The sequence below is a fragment of the Schistosoma mansoni genome, chromosome 3 (assembly GCF_000237925.1).
Source record: "Schistosoma mansoni strain Puerto Rico chromosome 3, complete genome".
In the NCBI taxonomy this organism is placed as follows: Eukaryota; Metazoa; Platyhelminthes; class Trematoda; order Strigeidida; family Schistosomatidae; genus Schistosoma; species Schistosoma mansoni.
The window spans coordinates 24,545,381-24,566,473 of NC_031497.1; the positions used below are offsets into that span (position 1 = coordinate 24,545,381).

General features: G+C 37.5%; 1 protein-coding gene across 1 annotated transcript; it reads left to right on the forward strand.

The window, feature by feature from the left end:
- The first annotated feature begins 11,616 nt into the window (after positions 1-11,616).
- On the forward strand, positions 11,617-21,093 carry Smp_019030 (putative cathepsin C). Its single transcript, XM_018799751.1, has 8 exons — positions 11,617-11,642; positions 12,205-12,362; positions 12,401-12,498; positions 12,535-12,695; positions 14,392-14,580; positions 16,065-16,327; positions 18,621-18,916; positions 20,604-21,093. The coding sequence occupies exons 2-8, from the start codon at positions 12,215-12,217 to the stop codon at positions 20,814-20,816; spliced, it is 1,368 nt and encodes a 455-aa protein (XP_018651509.1). The 5' UTR covers positions 11,617-11,642; positions 12,205-12,214; the 3' UTR covers positions 20,817-21,093.

Sequence of the window (21,093 nt, forward strand, 5' to 3'; positions counted from 1 at the left end):
GACTCAAAAAATAACTAACCCGTTAGTTCAACGAATGGAGTAGAACCATGTGACAAAACGTTTAAATAACCATAAATACTGAGAACAACCTTGAAGGGTCGAAGAACATCTAAGTCCACAGATTCAAACTTCAAACTTCTCTGAACAGACTCAGCTGACTATTATCTCTTGAAGTCTGCATCTGGGTAGTAATAGAGCGTCCTTCACTGTGTGAATACATAATGTTTGTTATACTGCTCCTGAAAATGTAGAGCAGAACAAGTTATCTGAAAATAGTAGAAGTGATCCTGAGGTAATATTTGGATTAGTCACTTTATGGACCAGCGAGACTAAATTAAACATCTGAGCTTCTAAGAAGACTCCGCAGAAGATATCGTTTTGAAAAGAGACCTTAAGAATGAAAATGCTTTGTTAACAGAAGCATGTAGGTGGGAAGAGGTGCCTAAATTATATTGTAAGGTCAGTGAAATGGCACTGAGCCCTAGCCAAATCATCCGGCAGTTGAGTATCTGAATATCGAACAGATCATCAATCCCTGTTAAAGCGCATCAGTTAGTCATACTCCATGGACTCCATGGTGGTCTCATTAAAATCTCTGTACTCATTCTTACTAATATATTTACATAATCACGCTCTTTGTGTTATACAGTCTTCGAAGCAGACATAGTACTTTAATACGTCGAGTAGGGTAAACCACGGTAGATGCTGAACGCGAACTGTGACTTCGAAGTTAGTTTGTTCGTTACACCGTTCCCGTCTAACTCGAGTAGGCCTACAATCAATCGACATAGATCATCAACGTTGATGGTCTACAATATCGCTTGAATTATGTCATCCTCTAATCCTCTAGAATGCAAGGGTAAAAGAACTGTGACCATATTTGTCCACTAGTATTCTCACCCTGATATTGCTGGGAATGAGGGGGCATATGTACCGGTAAATAAATCTCCAGAATAAATAGTTCTGAAATTTTCCAACATTGATGCATATCTCATTAGTTTTACTGGACACACCTAGCTGAAGGTGCTCGGTCACGTACCCGGACTAGATCACGAGTGAGTACGTAGTTCTATGAACCATGTGCAACTATTAGCCAACTCAGACTAGACCCTTCCTGATACATCGACAGCCTTCCAAATATATCTTCGATCTTCTTCATTTGTGACTTCTAATTCGACTAGGTTGGTTTACTCAGATTATGAAGGTGTTACTGGTAAGGGAGTTGTCAAAATACGAACACCTGTAGCATCTTTATGTCTTTGTGTACAGCCACATATCTCAGTCAAGTCTCTTTAAAGAGGTAAGCTCTTATTTCAACTTTTAAAACAAGCAGGGTATGGAGGAGCCTACTAGTCTAGTGATCTAGATAAATTGTTGATATTTGATATGAAGAGAAGTGGTCTAAGAATTAAACTTTTTGGCAACCCACTTGTCCTTGAAAAACAATTAAACATGACATAGTAGATGCCTATCGCTGGTTGTTTCCGCATATATGTAGTCTAAAAACGACTCTATCAGGCACCCATCTATCTCAGTTACAGACGCGGAATCTAATTCTAATTGTTCAACAAATCTGAGAGGTTATTTCGGACAGGCTAGTAGTGCACTACTGAAAGAGGTCAACTGTTCTAGACCTTTAAAAAGTCTTTATTACATCATCTACATAAGGAAAAACCTCGCCATGAATCAGACAATAGTTTTCTGGTTGATAGTTTTGTAGACAATTGAGTATAACTCGTCTTACGATGTCCGTTATTTTGGAACGAAAGTAAATGGGTTAGTGATTGGAAGTTTCCATCATGCTGCTCATATTGTTTACGGACGTCAATATTCCCTTTTTCCAGTCATAAGGTGGCTAAAGAGCGTTTAAAGAAAACAACAGTCGTTTGTGCCGTTGTAGAGACGCACTTACTCCTGATGAGTTTCCCGATGCTAAACTTTGGCCAAGAGGGAAACCTAGAGGGTTTGGCATATGACCAGCTACGAGATATGTATCGATAGACAGACTGGAAGGAATATCTCACTTCAACGGTGTTGTATTCGCTCGATGTCCTTCAGAGTCCAACTCCAATAGTATGGGGATCAATTCTTCGGAAGTTTTTACACAATAGGTTCCACTCTATGAGCAGTTCGGCTAACACTGTCCCTAGCGACCTTAACTTATTTGAATAATATCTAGCATGAACAGTGGTAAACCTGACTGACATGTTTTAGTAATCATTGTTTTGTTGTTTCGTGCTCTCTGTTTTCATTTTACCTTCTCAAAATGTAGATAATTATCAATAATTAGTTGCCGCGCAGGAAATAACCTTAAATAACATTGTTCATAAATCAACAGGCTATCAACTTAAAAGTTCCCTGCTGTGATACATGTCATAGCTAAACTACCAAAACAATTACTGAACTAGCAAACTTAGGACAGTCTTATATCATATGTTTGTTCTCTATGTCTAATGTTACTATTTATATCAAATTGACCGTGCCTATAAACTGGCGTGAATTCTGTAATTATTATATTCAGAATATATTTATTATTATGTGGTTACTGATTTGTAAAAATGAGTGGTCACTTTGATCAAGAGGGTATGACATTGAAGCAACACTTGTCATTTACTCATGTAGTTTGTTTTTGTTTGGTCCCTAAATATATCGTTTTAACGCGCTCTGGAATTTTATGATTTTTTTTACATAGTTTGTCGTCAACAACCTTGTTACTCATATCTTGTACTTGTCAACGTGTGCTCGCCCTATGTGTTTATCATCCACACTCCAATCGTTTGGCTTTTATTTATACACAGTTCGTTATATTTGTAGACTGACTCACCCATCATTCGGTGAGCAGAGAAGTTTACCCTTCTTGCTTCCCAATTCTTATTGTCTGTGTTCAATAATAAACGTATGGAAGATACCCAGCCCAACGCACTCTTATCTGAATTATTCTATTTTGGTGTTTGCTAACGCGACTACGAGCGCTAAAGTACTACCAAATCGACAAATTCGATCACTTGGTTACAGAAGATGTAATCCAGGCTATTGGTCATGCCATTTTGTAACTACAGTGTGCGCTATTCTACTTTTTCAAACAAGCTTGACTCACCAATTAAACCTTCAATTTCTGCAACATTTTGGTAAACATTATATAGAGTTAAGAGATCAAGAACGTTGAAATCATCCAGCAGCAAAATCCGATACGATCTGAAGATGTCACAAGTATTTTGAGTTTGACAACACCTTAACCAGTAACACCTTCAGTGCCTTCAGCCAGATGAGTCCATGAAAACTAATGTGGTCAGTATCCAAAACCCACAGAGCTATCGATTTTGTGGATCTATTTACCTCTCCAGATCACACACCCCTGCTAGTGGGGTAGTAATTATCCTAAGACGCAGCCAGCCAGAAGTTTAAACTCAACAAGTTTGTCGTAGGCAAACACTCTCCTGATAGCTTGCTTTATTTAGCAGCGTCTGTTCGTCTTTCCTTACTATAATCAAAAAGGGCTCACCACTTTCGTGCCTATAGGTAACCCTCGTGCTATTGATAGAAGAAACCAGAGAAGTAGTGAATAGGTCTTTATTTCGATCTTCGCGCAGTCACAGTGGAGCGTGGGATTATCTGTTCAGACAAACAAAGGCTCTCAACATTCCATATAAGATAGTAGGGAATATAACGCTTACAAAAGGTAAGGAAGTGAATGCATACTTGAACAATACTGTTTTAGCATATGCTTGGTTGTTTGGGGTCAACTCTTAACCAACCAACCTGAGCTGTTACAGTACAATATAGCAATGAAAAACGGATGAAGTGAAAAGTTTGATTCGTCGTAAACTTCGTTGTTTTTTCCCGTCTTTTTCATCCGTCCTGAAAAAGAATAAGAGAGTATATTAGTGCATGTGGAATTACACTCGTACGTGCGTGAAGGCACAAAAAGGGCGAAAAAATGAAAATAAATTCATATACATGAGTTTCGTAAACATGCAATAGCATGAAAACTATTTCTTCAGAATGAATTTCTTGGGATTTTTTCGAAAAGATAGAATATACACATATAAGCGAGCATATTAGCAACAAAAATAACTGTTTTTCTTTTGGAATAAATATGTATAAGCTTACTGAAAATAGTTTTTTGGCGCAATGCAAAGAAAAATCGAGACGAAAGTTTTATGTAGTACCTTGCTTGCCGTAATCATTTAGATGTTCTGGAAACCTTACTCTTCTTCCAGAACGCATAGTTTTGAGTCTGTTTTCAAATACCACCAGAGTGTTATCATATTTGTTGGCTATCGTAAATGTGGTACTCGCGTCTTCCGATTGTACTGAAGGAAAAACCATATGTATAGGGCTTCCTTCAAAATACTCTTCTGTAATGCAGTCGGTGCTGATGCCCTCCTTATTCCCGTTCTTATCGATCATATAGTACTTAGGTTCGCGCTGAAGAACTTTGAAAGTTCCTTCGTATGCTATTTCGAGAGGTCATCGAAATGAGTCTCGACGTACAAATACATGTGTACTATACAATAAGTCAGGTTGGGCGAAAACACCAGTTGACTGAGGTAGAATGGAAATAGGTGTAGCTGGACGCATTGCGTTTGTAAGCCTGATCATGTGGGAGTTTAAATCCATGTTCAATGAAGAAGATGAAGGATCTACGAATTCTCCTGGAAGTCGAAGTCTCGTTTCATAAAGGAGTTGAGCTGCAGTGTATCCAATGTCAGCTTTCACTGCATCGCAAATACCTGGTAAAACGAGTGGAAGAGCGTCAGTCCACCGTGAGACGTTTGCAGCTGATAGTAAGGCTTTCAGTTGTCGGTGAAAGCGTTCTACCAACCCGTTTGCTTGTGGGTGGTAGGCGGTTGTTCAGAAGCCTGTGATTCCTAGTGGTGTGGTCAAACAACGGAAAAGTTCAGATTCGAACTGGCGTCCGCGGTCAGTAATGATGGTTGAAAAGCAGCCGAAATTTGCTACACATCGTTCGACGAAGGCGCGAGCCATTGTTTCAGCAGTAATGTCCTTAATAGGTACTGCTTCTGGCCATCGAGTGAAACGGTCTACGCAGGTTAAAAGATAAGAGTATCCATTTGAATCTGATATGGGTCCTACCAAATGCAGATGAACATGGTCGAAACGAGCACCAGGAGTTTTGAACGAGCCCAATGGACATTCGTTGTGTCTAATCACCCTAGATTTCTGGCAGCTTACACAGGAGAGTGCCCACTCCCTCACGTCTTTATTCATACAAGACCAGCAGGACCGTTCTGCTATGAGCTTGATGGATGCACGAACACCTGGATGTGAAGGTTTGTGCAACGTATTGAAGACGCTGTGTCGGCAATGTTTCGGCACGATTGGGCGATCCTTAACTGTAGATGTGTCACATAGTAAGGTTTCCATACTTTTTCTCATCTTTTTTAATGTGCAGCTTAAGGGTTGTCGAAGATAACTCGTGCTGAAGATCAGTGTCTTCTTTTTGAAGCTGGGCGAGTTTAAGAAGATCGATTCCTTGGAAATTGTTCGAGGAAGTTATAAGGGACAGTGGGTCTGCGACCACATCGTCTGCTCCAGAAATGTGTTGTATATCTGAAGTAAACTGCGAAATATAGTCAGGTTATCGAGGCTCTACAAAAACGTATTTTTCTGAAGATGAACCAAGAGAGAGGGTGAAAGGCTTGCTGTCGGTGAAAAGAGTGAATTCTCGGCCTTCAACAGTGTGTTGAAAATGCCATACAGTACAATACATAGCTAAGAGTTCCCTACCGAAAGTGTTGTACCAAAATTCAGCGTCCAGCAACCGTCTCGAGAAAAATCTTAAAGGTCGCCAAGGGTGGTTAACCCATTGTTGTAAGAGTCCTTCGATTGCTTGGTCGGATGCATCTACTGCGATACTAATGGGCGCTTGAGTGTCCTGATGTGTTAGCATGGTTGCCCTTGCGATGAGTTCCTTAACTGTGGAGAATGCTTCTCGCGCGGTGTCGTCCAGATTAATGGATTTCGCACTTCCACGAAGTTGGTCGGTTAGCAGTTTCATGAAGGATGCGCATTTTGGTATGAACCGTCTATAGAAACTTACAACACTGTTAAATGTGCATAATTGCCTTATTATGGTCGGTTCTGGGTAATCCAGAATGGCCACCACTTTGCCTCTGAGATGTCGGATGCTTTGCTCATCAATAGTGTGTCCTGGGAAATCTAAGGAGTCGGTTCCGATTTGGTATTTCTGGATGTTTACAGTAATGTCATGCTTTTGCAGTCGTTCGAACACAATGCCCAGATGCTGGAGATGAGATTCTCTGTCCGGACTTTCTATCAAGCAGTCATCAACACATGCATGTACAAAGTTGAGACCGCGAAAAACGTCATAATAATAATAATAATATATTTCTGCAATAGCAGGCACACGCCATTTTTACAGGCATGATCTACAATTTACAACATATACTGGTTTACGGTATGCATCCCAAGCAAGGTTGTTTGGTAATTATAATCTATAAAAGTTGATAGCAGTTCATTCGTTCAGATATAATGTGTTTTCATAAGAATAGTTTCCAAAGGGGCATGGCGTCCAAGTTACATACCAGATCCAATCTCGACAAAAAGCGTATTAGGGTTTCAGTCGTGCTAAGTATTTATGTAATGCAGCTTTTTAAGTTTATAGTTGTTATAAAGTAGGCTTGTGGAGCGCCTGGTTCGAACTATGACCTTGGGGAAGCGCGTTCGTCGAGCTTGTTCCAGATGTCAGAAGTTAAATAGCTTCACCCTCAGAGCAAGATTCTGAAGAGAAAAAAAGGAAAAAGAAACCAAGGAGCAGCAAGGCATTTGGATATGAACGATAACCAATGCTTAACATTTATTAGTGGAACAGATGGAGGTATGATAAATTATTAGATTAAATTGATACTAGCTCATGTTGCAAGAGTGAACTGTGATTAGGGGCTCCAGAGGAGAGAATGCAGTAATAACGAACAATGAGTTGTGATATTTATCAAGGTGGAGTAGGTTCCAATGAAGGAGGGAAGTCAAGGTTGGAATGAGGAAGAACAGAGAGTGCATATATAGAGTAGAGTGTTGAGTAAAATAACAACCATATCCTTTACAGTCTGTTTTTTTCATCATCCGATGCCTACCACACAGTTTTCATGTAAAAGTCCGAGTTAGCATGTTAAAGGTTGTCTTAGTAGAATAGTTAATCCAGCACAAAAATTAGAAACATGAGTCTGAATGGTGAGTGTAGGAGAACAACCTCAATATCACAGATTGATTGACTTGTTCTCATCCATAAAGAGCCTGATACAAACAAAATGTTCTGCCCTACAAACACGGGTGGATTGAAATCATCGCCCTCACCATCAGTGCTTTCTGGTCAGTCATCTGAGGACCTCTGGAAAGTCTGGGCAGCATTTCATAGGCCGAAAGGCATCGGCGAAAATTCGTAGAGGCCGAAGGGAGTGATGATAGCGGTTTTTAGTTATGGGCTTCAACCAATTAGATTTTCGAAAAGACAGTTGTACCTTTCCAGGTAGCTGTCAAGTGGTTAGCTTGAGGCCACGGGTGACAATCAGGAATGGTTTTCACAATCAATCGCCGACATTCACCAATCGGATGCCAATCACCGTTCTCTTCTTTAAAGGCAATGTGCAAAGGAGACGACCATGGGCTATTTGACGGTCGAATTATTCCCAAGTCTATCATGTGATTGAATTCGTTTTTGGCCAACCTCGGCTTTTCGGGAGCTAGAGCCAGATCATCTGTGAAGTCTAAATCGTCCAGCTGCACCACAGCTGTCCACTTTATCCCGTGCTTCCCTCCAGACGTTGACGTCTTCATGATCCAGTAGAACACCAGGAGAAAGAGAAGAAGTGGGAGTAAGCAACCTTGCCTGACACCTCAAAATACGTAATGATAAATTTGAAATTTTAACGTCGAAGATATGGAAGACGTTGAAAATGAATATAATTAACCTATGTAACCCATGATCTATCCTATCGTGAAGTCAGCAACACGACGACATTAATAGTAATAACAACACTTCTGAAGAACAAATTTGGGCTTGATAGAGAGCAATATATTAGATAGAAAAAACAAGTTATGCTGAGTTACCACGACTAAGTGGTTGAGCTATGGCATTTCTAATGATTATTCCCGCGTCCACCATTCCTGACTTCCTCTAAGTGTCACATTTAAAATGTCGATATCCCCAGTAACCATATGTTCAGCTTCGAGAATCGTATGGTTAAGAACCAATACTTCTACAAAGTATATAATCTCACACCCAATCTGGATTTGTTATTATCGAGCTTTAACACGTCATTTTTTGTTTTTCTTCACTTGTATATAGACTTGATACAACTTTCCGTCAAAATTTATTCTAGGGTTACATTTTACCTGTGAAAGGTAGGTTTTGAAGAACACTTATAAATTAAAACGCAACTTTTGTCGACTTTCGTCAATGAGGTTTTTGTTCGAGTATGAACGTTCGAAAATGACAAGTGGTTTTCACCTGATATAACTTACTTAAACGGTCAATCGATAGTTACTATCTCACTTAATGACCACACACATTATCTCGAATTTCCTTCCTACAAACACTATCATAAATGCATATTCAGTAAACCCTTAACAATATCTAAGTACCACTACTCAACATTTAATTAGATGAGCAGTTTGTGCAATCAGCTTGCAATTACGTTACGTAATTTCCTTCAGAGCGAATAACACCACTTTCTTCTAAACCGACCAGTAGGTCGAAATCCATGATTACTATGCCTAACGTAAAATACCGGATAGAGCGAATGTTGGAAGTTATAACAAATTTTTACGTGAATTCACCATTTCTCGATTATTTCTTATGCAACACGTGTCGTCTTACCATCTTCTCTGACGGTTGTATCTCACGGACGAAAGTCAAATTTTGAGGGACATCCATGATTTGAAACATCTTTCGCAGACTTTTCTTACTGAAAGAATGATAAGAGTATGATATCCTGAAGGTGAAAGGAATACACTAGGATTTCAATAGCGAAATGCTTCAAACCTGTTAACTCTTTGACAAGCACTTCCAATGCCATATATCTGGACTTGAAACTATTTGGAAAAGAAGGTTGTAGTCCGATCCGATTCCCTTCCCCAGTCGCCTTAGAAATCTTTCTTGATCCACTTGTAATGTAGTCCTTACCTCAGGATCACACATATACAACCTTTGAGGCAAAGTATAGAAGGTCAACTTTGAAAAATATAGAACGACTACACTGTAAAACTTCTTATCAAGTATGCACTAAAATGAAGCAGTCTTGCCTCCAAAATACACATGGCAGATGAATGGCATAAATTTTTAAGATTTCTTGACGAAATCCTCTTTCGCACTGGTCTACTATCATACATGAATAAACATACGTCCTTATTAGATACCATGGGCTCTGTATATGTTCAAACCATGTCAAACTTCAAGTTTAATTTCTATTTATTTTCTTCTTCACAGTTGTATTAGACATGTCTCCGTAGCTACATGTTCCTCTTTAATCTGCATATAAGATAGAGAGACAATTCACTGAACCTATTGATACTGATCAACTGTGGTCGGCCATTATGGGACCTAACTACCATAACAAAGAGTTTTCAAATGAGCCCGAAAATGTCTTGCCTTCTGCCAGTGGTCCTGGGCCCATGGAGCCTGTAAAACCTCACACAGTTGAAATAGCACAACACACCATGAACACCAAGTTCATGAGAGTTCCTTCTTGCTAATTTTTAAAATCAGTTTACTACTTTCGCGTGCACTTTGTTGATTTACTATTAACTTCATCTCATGATCTACTATCTTATCTCTAATTATCATATTGTTGCGCCTCTTCGTCTACTTCGGTGAACACTTGCCCTGCATTATGTCATTTTTAATGTTTACACTATTTAAAAATCTGAAATATATAATAATACACTATAGTTGTTTAAAACATTGCATCGACCCCTTACCCATAGTCCTTAATTTGTAAACGCCTGATAAGCTCCTAAAATGGCACTTATAGAGATACTGCTTTCCACCAGAATGTTGTGGAACACAATATTTTATCTACAAGTAACCCCATAAAGCACAACATGACAAAAGGATGTTAGCGAAGTTAGTGACCAGCAAACATTGATTGTGGTAGCGATGATATTAACCTACCTAAGTTTATGAGACAGAACATTTTGTTCGATTTAAGCTTTCATGATTGAGGACGAGGCGACCAATCAGTGATAATGAGGTTGTTCTCCTACGTTGGTCACTCAGACTCATGTTCCCAATTATATTTTAAATGTACAATTCAACTAAAATATCTCATGACATGCTAAACCATGATTTTACATTATGGCCTGACAGGCTGACAGATGGAAAAATGAGAACAATAATAATAAAATAGCAGACAATAGAATATATAGTTCTTGATTTTTCTGAACACTTAACTCTCTATTGATGCACTTTCGATTCTAATAAAAAATTCCTCATCACAACTTCAATCTTCCTCTCATTTGAAACTTTTCCACCTAGCTACACATCACTACTCATTAATTACTGAATTCTATTGCCTGAAGACTCTAACCAGACTTCATTCCCGTAACAGCAGTCGTCATGAGTTTTATCTGCCGATTTACTATGTAGAATCGTGTATTGAGATCAGGAGGCTCATAGCCTATTCTAGCCCTTTTTCTGTAGGCTTATGAGTACCAATATTCTATTGAATCGGGGGATCGCATGAGGGGACACTGCTTCTTAGGGTGACAGGTTCCAAGAATTGGTGACTTGATGTGAATACCTGTATGTCACGAGGAATTTGTTCGTTCTTGGCTTCTGTATCTGCCTGGTATGCCCATTGAGTTATTCTGATCTGAGAAGAGGAAGAAGAGAAGATATATCAGTTCCGAAATCATTTCTCAGTACTTTATACATTAAAACTAGATCACCTTTTAATATGTGATAGGACAGAGGAAAGAGGTCTAACTTCTCAAGCCGCTTTTTAGATAGTATACCCACGAGTTCTCGAATTGCATGGGCGTTCGCCTTTTTTACTTCTTCCAAGATATCCGAGTCACCTTTTAAATAAGGTGATAGATAAACGCACTGAAACGCTTTATCGTACGTCTAAGAAGTTTCTTGACCTGTTTGGTTGCACATGGTGGACAGTTATTAGGTCTACGCGATACTAAGTGCGTTATTAACGGGGATTTAATTGAACCAAGCCTACCGTTCAGTATGGACCATGGCTCTTCAGTTGACGAGCTAGTATTTACTGACTAATCCGTCGCACCACTTTCCCGTGTGGTTATTATGTTCGCTCTCCATAAATCTGTTTGAGGTCGAGGTATGTCTTTATTATCATAGAATTTCTTTTAAAGTAAGTATATAAAACTCAATTTGGGAGAATTAATGTATATGGACGAGGCAACCAGGTTATCGTTCAAAGTTCATTCTTCCATTATATTTAACGTGCTGAAAACACCAATAATTCATACAGTAAGATTCATTATATGTATTGAAATTCTATCAAATATAGTTGTACTGCTTTGTTATCATAAATTGTTTCTTAGCTATGAACTTTTTTTCATTAACTAGAATGTAGTCTAAGGTCGTCCATATACATTATTTCCCCTTTCAATTCAAACTTTACTGAGCAAAGGTAATAAACCGTTGGCTGTGTGGAATCTCTGTTAAAAGATGTCGCTTGATCACAAAGAAGTTTAGCTCACTTTTGGTCCTTTGTGAGTCTGGAATAATAAATCATTAGTTAATAATGAAAGAAGTAGTATAAGAAAACATCTAGTATCCATGGAGACTGCAGATGTACTGTTGCAACAGTACAATTACAATCTAAAGTGAATAATGTACCTTCTTTTGGGCTAGCCAACTGAATGTACTGTCAGTGTATCCTCCAGAAGAGGATGCCATTTCTTTATGCACTTGAAAATGAATATTGGGACCTCAGCTTTATAATCTCAAACCTGAATGGCTTTAAGCATTAAGTTGCTATCCAGTGTATATTCACAAAACAATACGTTTAATATATAAACTAGCGTAGTGTTGGTCTGTACTATGATACAGAAGTGTTTGTTCCATCGTTTTATGAAGTATCTGTGGTGTTTTGTTTCTGCTCTTACTGCTGTTTATTTGAATTGACCCTTCTTAAAATTTATCTAAATACATAGTCTATATACTGTAACCAGTGTATTTTGCTGTAACAGATTCCTTAAAATGCATTGGGTGTTCCACTGCATTTTAATAATACTGGCATGTTTGCGGTTTACATGTGCTGATACTCCTGCTAACTGTACTTATGAAGATGCGCATGGTCGTTGGAAGTTTCATATAGGTGATTATCAGTCTAAATGCCCTGAGAAGTGTAAGTCACGTTTTCATAGCTTTTCCAATTCCTTTTAGTAAATTCAAAACAGTCTGTTGTTATCAGTCTCTTATACCCGGATATAGCTATTGATGAATTTGGAAATAGAGGGCATTGGACTCTAATCTATAATCAAGTATGTTCAGAGATGAATTTTATGCATTTTGTTTAGGGGTTCGAAGTAACAATAAATCATCGCAAATGGCTAGTTATATTCGCCTACAAATCAAATGGAGAATTTAATTGCCATAAATCTATGCCAATGTGGACACATGACACTTTAATTCGACAGTGGAAGTGTTTTGTAGCCGAAAAGATTGGAGTGCATGATAAGTAGGCTGTTCTCAAATAATTTTTATTAGTTAACGGTTAAAGTGATTTTCGCACTGGTATTCTATTATAGGTGATTTTCGTCTTGACGGTGGTCTGTTTATAAAAATATCGTTTGCTAAATTTTAAGCAGAAAATTCGGCGAGACTGTTATTTATGGACGAATCAATCAAGTAAATGATGTTAGGTCTCGAATTTCGGCGCGAAATTTACTCATCAATTCGGCTAAATAGAGTTTTGGGATTATAGCTGTCAGTTCGTGATGAAAACCCTAAAGTTGCTGTGTGTAATGGGCCGTTGTTTGTTCACAGTTTTGACTTATACTCCAAACATATGCAGCTTGAACAAAAAGGGTTCTACTGAAAGACATAAACTTTGGTTGAATTACTAATAGTTGTTGGTTTAAATACTCAAGCGTATATTGTAAATCAAGGGGCAAATATGTAAGTAACCGTGGGGTACTCTGGTTCAGTGAACACAGCAGTGACTGTATGCCCAAACTATACACTTGCGTGTATTTTTAGTTTTATTTGTTTATTTACTTAAATACATAAATATTTGTACAAGGAAGCACCAGATACATATACACCGCACAAATCTCATTCCATTTGTGTGAGGGCTGTAATACTGCCCAGGAGCCCAAACTGAAGCAGGTGGTTTTCTCAGTGGGCCATACCCCGAGCCTTTGACCTAAAGGTCTGATCCACAAGGCAGTGGAACATCGTGAGATTCAGTCCCATGGTAGTCGGTGACCAACGACTGGTTCATACGCCATTTGTTTCCTCAGGATACTGGATCCCATGTGCACCATTGGTTTGGAATGAAGGTTTTCCAACTCCTCTAGGTGGACTTTCCGTGTCCACCAACCCGGTTAAAGCGCTGGACATTCGCTTTTCGTCCTCTCAATTTCGTAAACAACAGTAATGTCATGAGAAGACAGTGAGTAGGGCTTCCCTTGCAGAGGCTATATACACATGGCCATATGAGAGCATTTGGAGAGGGAGAGTGGACTCTCCCCACTCTCGGCCGTACCAGGGCGTATTTTTAGTTAGGCACGGCTTCAGATGTAGAAGATTATTTAGCCTGGCAGCTTCAGTCGTTGTTAGTAACAATAAAAAAAGAGGAACTGATTCGGGAGATTTCATAAAACTGATGATAAAAATTCAGAATATATCCTTACGATTTCTAAGTGGTAAGTGCTGAGCAGTGACAATAGTAGGATAGTTAATGTGGCTTTGTTTATTACATACGTTGGCCATGTTAATACTGCGGACAAGTTATCAAATCGACTCCTACACACTAATGTACTGGTTCGGTTTCCTACTGCGTATTCATTTATACTCTGAAATCCAAAGAACCATTAACAAGAGATAAGAATTTTAAAACAGTTTGTAATAAGACCACTTTCCCTGCAAATGTCTTTTAAGAAAATAAAGAGTTATATGTGATGGTAGAGTTGCTTCATCAAAGAGCTTAATGTCTGGAAAGCTAAAAAGACAGGACTTTGTCGTTTTTATACCTTTTTCTACGTACACAACAACAAACTGCGAAAACATTTTTCATGGTAATTACTTTCATTAGTATATAAGTTTGAAAGCACATTCATGAAAATATGGATTTGACAGACTGACTGACCCTTGGTTACAAATACTTTATTAATTTATTGTTAGAATAATAATGCATATCCATACTATTTCAGGTTTCATATTAATAAATTATTTGGTTCAAAAAGTTTCGGTAGAACTCTCTACCACATTAACCCTTCTTTTGTCGACAAAATAAATGCACATCAAAAATCTTGGCGAGCAGAAATTTATCCAGAATTATCAAAGTATACAATAGATGAACTCAGAAATCGAGCTGGTGGTGTAAAGTCTATGGTTACTAGGTAAAACATTATTTACCTTTTAAACAGTAAACTTTGTATTCTGTCGTGACAAACAACATGTAAACATTTTATACCTTGAGCTGATACGTTCGTTTACTAAGAGGGTATTTTGTAACTCCACCCTCATTAGTGTAAACGAGACTACTATTCTCTTTTTTTTAATCCACTAACTAGAGTATGAAGTTCAGTTTTGTAACGGAAGCTTTGTTAATAATGATCCCAGTAGGCTTAAAAGTACATTTAAGTTAATTCAGTCAACCAGTCACAACGTAGAACTTCTTACGTACGTACACCAGTTCGAGTTGCCATACCACATTAACACAGAGATGCAGTTGTCGATTCAAATCCCATAGTAGTAGAAGTAGTAATAGTATAAGCAGTAATCCGAAAGATTAGGGTTTGAAGATGTTATTAATGGAGTATAATCCAGTGAAATAAATTTGGAAAGAAAAAAAAGATAGAGACATGAAGAATTCAGAAGATTAGAATTTGGTAGAACACAAAGTGTGGATACACCTTCGCCATTGCAAACAATTTTGTAATTAATTAACTTATTTAAGTTTTCGTTCTATATCGTTCAAGACGTTTGATCACCGATATACACTGGTTTTTATAAGAATTGTAACCAAATTTTAGCTTTCTAATTTTAACCAAATTAAAATGATACATAGATAATATCTCAATAAGTTGATTTTTTAATGTGATTAGACCTGGTGGAAATCACTATATTACAATAAGACCGAATAATAATGGCAAAAAATGATGATTATGAAATAACGATGATAGAAAGATTAAAATTTGGAATATGGTTTGAAAAGACACTGGAAAGATATATGTAAAGGAATACTGAAATTCAAAATCGAAAAGAAGATAAGATGTAGGTGCATCTGCGCCATTATGAACGATCTTCAATTTTTTCACTCAGTCTTCAACCACCGGTCGTAATTATCATTCTGACCCCAACCAATTATTCTGTGTCTACCAACCTACTTAAGACCAACAGTCAATGACTTCATGAATTGATACCACGATTTGGTTTTGTTGTCCTTAATTTCGTGATCGTTTATTGTAATCCTTCAAAACTTAAAATTCCTATGTTATTATTAATTCCACAGAACAGTGTAAGATTTGGCTGTACATAAAGCAAGTGCAGTTTCACGTTACTTAACAGAGAAATCTGGGAAATTTCTCTCTTTAGATATTTTAACAGGAATCAAAAAGTCAGTTCACTCTTTAGACTGTACTACATGCTTTACGTGAAAGTAGATTAGGGTTTCGTGTTTGTCAGAACTTGTCAGCAACATATCATCTGCATATATGCGTTCACTAATGTTTTAACTTGTATGGAATAAAAATAGCTCCATTCTCGCTGAAAAACGTGAACTGGTTTATTCTATATGTCATATGATATCTTAAAAATCTCAATATTTTTAATTGGGAAGTACCTTTATTGCACCATCTCATAAACTTGCTCCCTTTTTCAGACCTTCAGTGCTAAATAGGAAAACTCCATCAAAAGAACTAATTTCATTAACTGGAAATCTTCCTTTGGAATTTGACTGGACCAGTCCACCGGACGGTTCTAGAAGTCCTGTTACACCGATTCGTAACCAAGGTATATGTGGGAGTTGTTATGCATTCGCCTCTGCTGCTGCACTAGAAGCTCGTATTCGTTTGGTTAGTAATTTTTCCGAACAACCTATCTTGTCTCCTCAAGCTGTGGTTGACTGTAGCCCCTACTCCGAAGGTATTTTAATCACCTGTTATTAGCTGTACTTATTCGTAATATGTTGAAGTTTCTGGTTGTTTATTGTTCATACATATACTGATCAGTCTTTCTGAATGATGTGAGGAATACTGATTTTTTGTATAAATATTTATGAGTCACGAATTTCTAAATTTATGTATTGGCCCAAAGTATTGGTTCCTCACGCAACACTACTAGGATGCCATAAAAACTATTCCGCCTTTCCTATACACTCTATGACAATATACAGTTTAAACCTACTTCAAAATAGGGTATCAGTACTTGATAGTTATCACAAAAAAGTTCGTTTCCCTGGTCTCTTGATTACCGAAATCAAGTTGTTTTCTCAATTATCTTTTTTCAGAATTGAATGTTTTTTTCACTATCACAGTATGTTACAATAGTTTTTCAGATCATCAACATGTAGACGATGGTGTTGTGAATAGAAGTGCTGATTATTAAATGATACACTTTGATACGATGTAGAGAAGTGGAAACTCTCCACAAGAACAAATTATTTACATAGGCTATGAAATTGGATGAGATCAGTGGCAAAACCACTAGCCGGTAGAGTAGACATTTTTGTCCGGTGAAATAACATGCTTAAATACAAAATATTGGATACAAAACTAAATATGATTAAGCACTATGAGCGACTGGTGGCTACTGACTCGCCAATAAACTAAGATTTGACTGTTAGGCTTATTTCATGCCCATCGTATTAATTAAACAGAGATACATAGCATACAATCTCACTCAAGGTTGATCGGCGCTGTTCGTCACACTCCACGAGAACTCATTAAAAGAAAAAAACAAGCGAAACATAAAGATATTACGAATAATCTGAGTATAAAAGCAAATCAAATGCAGAACAGTCAAATATTCAGGATCTGAAAGATAATGTATTTGTGTGAGTTCTCGCTATTGTAATAACTGTGGGGTGGTTTCCACTCACTGGTTTTATTTATCTCGTAGATCCACACCAGACAACATCGTCCGTCGAGGTAGGCGGTGTTTGGAGATACGTAATACATATCTGAATCACGTCATTTGATGAAGATTCACTACCTCAATGATCGAATTACCATATTTAGCCAGTATCCTACACCACATCTCTGAATTGCTTACTCAATGATCTCGGGAGATGCTTCAAATATACCTATAATTGAATACAAGTAACCTGCGAGTATCCTTTGTCATTAATGGCCGTGTTTCACACCTATAAAGTAGAACAACGGGAATCGCTTAGCAGTAAACTCGTACTTTGGTTGGCAGGCAAACATCTCACCCATGTCACAAGTAATGCAACTCCCCAAAGCCATTCGAGCTCTCCAAATCGATCCTGATATTTCATCAGACATGTAGCATAATTCTATTGTATCTAGGGTTTCATATCAGAATAATATTCGTCCAATTTACGTTTATCACTCATTATGAGGCAGATATGTATCTAACTAGTCTAAAATCGAACTGATGTTTAACTCATATTGTTATGACTGCGTCGCCAATTGTTATATCTTTATAGAGTTGAGATCACGAGTCAATTGAAGCTAGACCACCATGGAAAACCTGGAAGCACTGGACGGCCGTTTCGTCCTATTATGGGACTCCTCATTTCACTACGAAGTTACAGAATGATCTACAAAGTACATTTAATATTTTTATTAGAAATGTCAACATATGAACAAATATCTTCAGAATTGAAAACGAAATTTAAAAATTCTTTGATAGTATACATAGTGAAATTACTCGATAACTAATTGATAATTGAAAGCATCAGTCATTTGAAGCTAAACCACCATGGAAAACCTGGAAGCACTGGACGGCCGTTTCGTCCTATTGTGAGACTCCTCAGCAGTGCGCATCCACGATCCCGCACTCGCGAGATTCGAACCCAGGATCTACCAGTCTCGCACCAGAGCACTTAACCGATAGACCACCGAGCCGGCCGGCATCTAACGGTGTTAATGTCTAACTTCAACTGATCCACGAAGTTGAGCAACCGTTCACCAATTGTCTTCAGTGAGTTGATATCTCACGACAGACCTGGTTGAACTCCACTGGTTACTGCTTCTCACTAGAACTCCAGTTATAACAAATCACTTGCTAAGTGTCATGCTGAGTATAGTTCATGTTAATTTCATACATGAATATCATATTTTAAACAAAAATCACAAGTTAAATAATATAAATTTTCTTTTTAATCCCTATATATCACATATACGTTCAAACACATTATTTTAGTGATAAATCATTGTTTATATATGTGGTTTCATCTATTGATGATATTTAGGATGTAATGGAGGTTTTCCTTTCTTAATTGCTGGTAAATATGGAGAAGATTTTGGTTTTGTCTCAGAAAATTGTGATCCATATACTGGTGAAGATACTGGAAAGTGTACTGTATCAAAAAACTGTACACGTTACTATACAACAGATTATAGTTATATTGGTGGTTATTATGGCGCTACTAATGAGAAATTAATGCAGTTAGAACTTATTTCTAATGGTCCATTTCCTGTGGGTTTTGAAGTATATGAAGATTTTCAATTTTATAAAGAAGGCATCTACCACCATACGACAGTTCAAGTTAGTATTGTTTCATTTATTTTTATGAATGTTTAGTATTATTTTACATGTATTACTGATCGACTCTTTGACATTTTAAAGATTTAAGTTATCCGATTGTTGATATTTGGGACTACATTTTGGTTCGTCCTAGTTGCCATACATTCATTTTGAGCGGATTGCTACGATGTAGCTATTTGATGATAAGTTTTTCAAGTTGATGGATTCTCGCTAGCAGTGTGATCCAAGGTGCTCGTTTCATCTTCTTAAACAGGATATTGATTATCTGAGTCCAGCGGCTCAGTGGATGATAACCCCTTGACTTGAAAGATACCGGGTTCAAGTCTCAATGTAGTCACAAACAAGTGAATCCATACACATTCAACTGGAAAGTCCCAAATAAAACGTAACCCATGTACTGAATTTCACTGTTAGCTGAAAACCTGTCTGTTCCAAAAATTTTCGTATCATATTATCAGTCGTCTTTAGCTGGTTTTAAGTACAGTTTCATGTTGTTTTTCAAGTCGGAAATCAATGACGTAGTTTATTTCCACTTCTTTTAGTTCTGATATGCCTATTTTTGTAAATCATTTGTACAATTCATCTAACATTCGAAGTTCACATTATACAGTTGGTAAAGTATTTGGAATAATAGTATAATTTTCTCAATTACTTACGCCTGTTACCCCTTATGGAGGAGCATAGGCCGCTCACCAGAATTCTACAACCAATTCTGTCATGGGCTCTCCTTTCCAGTTGTTTCCAATTGTTGAAACAATTTTTTACAACTAAATTCAAGACTGTTACTTAGATCACAAGTTGAAGTTTCCTCTAGTTGTCGTCATTACTTAACACTGTTGATTGTGTAGTTTACAGATTAAATCACAAAATTAGAATACCAATTATTGCTTTGAATTTATTATTATTATTTCTCTAAATATTTGCGTAAATAATCTGTGGTGGCGATGACTCGATGGACTCCAATTCACCTACTTCAATTTTAGTATTTAAGTATTATTGCTAAACCTCATACAGATGAGAAGATCCTGTTCAAAACCAAGCCCACAGACTTGTTCATTTGACTGTCAAATTTAGGAGAAAATGATTCCTCTTATTTTATGATCGTAGCTGCTATCTTTACTTTGTGATCGAGCTTGGCTATCGTAATGATCCGATCAAGCTATATTGTCTGAAACAATTAATCCTCCAAGTTCTAATATACCAGACAGGTCGGTCGGAGAACAGTAAGACTAAAAGCAACAAACTCATAGTCCGAGGGAGAATTCGTACTCTTGATTGTGCTAGGGTGCAACAACAGCAAGGTGTATCCCTCAGGCAATTAGGATCTGAAGCGACACCACGTTCTCATAACGGAAGGAAAGGGCTAGAAAAGGTCAGCTCTAGAAATTTCACATCTCACTTTACCCCATGGATTTCGTCTTCGTCGATAGGGCTTTTTAAAGCTCGGAGCTGAAAAATAAAAAATACCGCTTACAGAAAGGTCATGTGTGACCGGCCTCAAGCAGCTGTCCCTCGGACTCCGAGGTCACACTCTCAGGTCGCTGCAACTACTACTTATCTAGTTTCCTTGTTAGTTTCCTCAAGAAAAAGTATCCTACAGTGAGGGCAGATGAGAGGTGGTACCCCATTGTTCACCATCAAATCACTGACTGGTGGTACATTTTATTTTTTTTTAATTTATTTCTAGAACGATCATTACAATTTCAATCCATTCGAATTAACTAATCATGCTGTTTTATTGGTTGGTTATGGTGTGGATAAATTATCCGGTGAACCATATTGGAAAGTAAAAAATAGTTGGGGTGTTGAATGGGGTGAACAAGGTTATTTTCGAATACTTCGTGGTACAGATGAATGTGGTGTAGAAAGTTTAGGTGTACGTTTTGATCCGGTGTTATAAAATCATTTCTAGAATGAGACGGATATTGGTTTCCACATCATTTTATTGAATTTTTTTTTATATGATTAAAGCGTTCACAAATGAACCGATTGATATTTGCCTCTTATTATATGAATTATTTTGATTCATTATTTTTCTTTATGATCCTTTATTCATAACTACTAGACTTCTACTGATCCGCTAGAAATATATAGATATATGACAAATCATTAAATAAACTTTATTACTGCTGAAATTTTTGATATTGTAATACAAAAATTTATTATTATTTGCTACG

What these genes read in the sequence shown, in the direction of transcription:
- Smp_019030 (XM_018799751.1), top strand. Translation starts at nt 12,215, where the DNA reads ATGCATTGGGTGTTCCACTGCATTTTAATAATACTGGCATGTTTGCGG. An exon ending in GTCTAAATGCCCTGAGAAGT is followed by an intron (nt 12,363 to 12,400) that starts GTAAGTCACGTT and finishes AATTCCTTTTAG; the next exon opens with TAAATTCAAAACAGTCTGTT. An exon ending in AAGATTGGAGTGCATGATAA is followed by an intron (nt 12,696 to 14,391) that starts GTAGGCTGTTCT and finishes ATACTATTTCAG; the next exon opens with GTTTCATATTAATAAATTAT.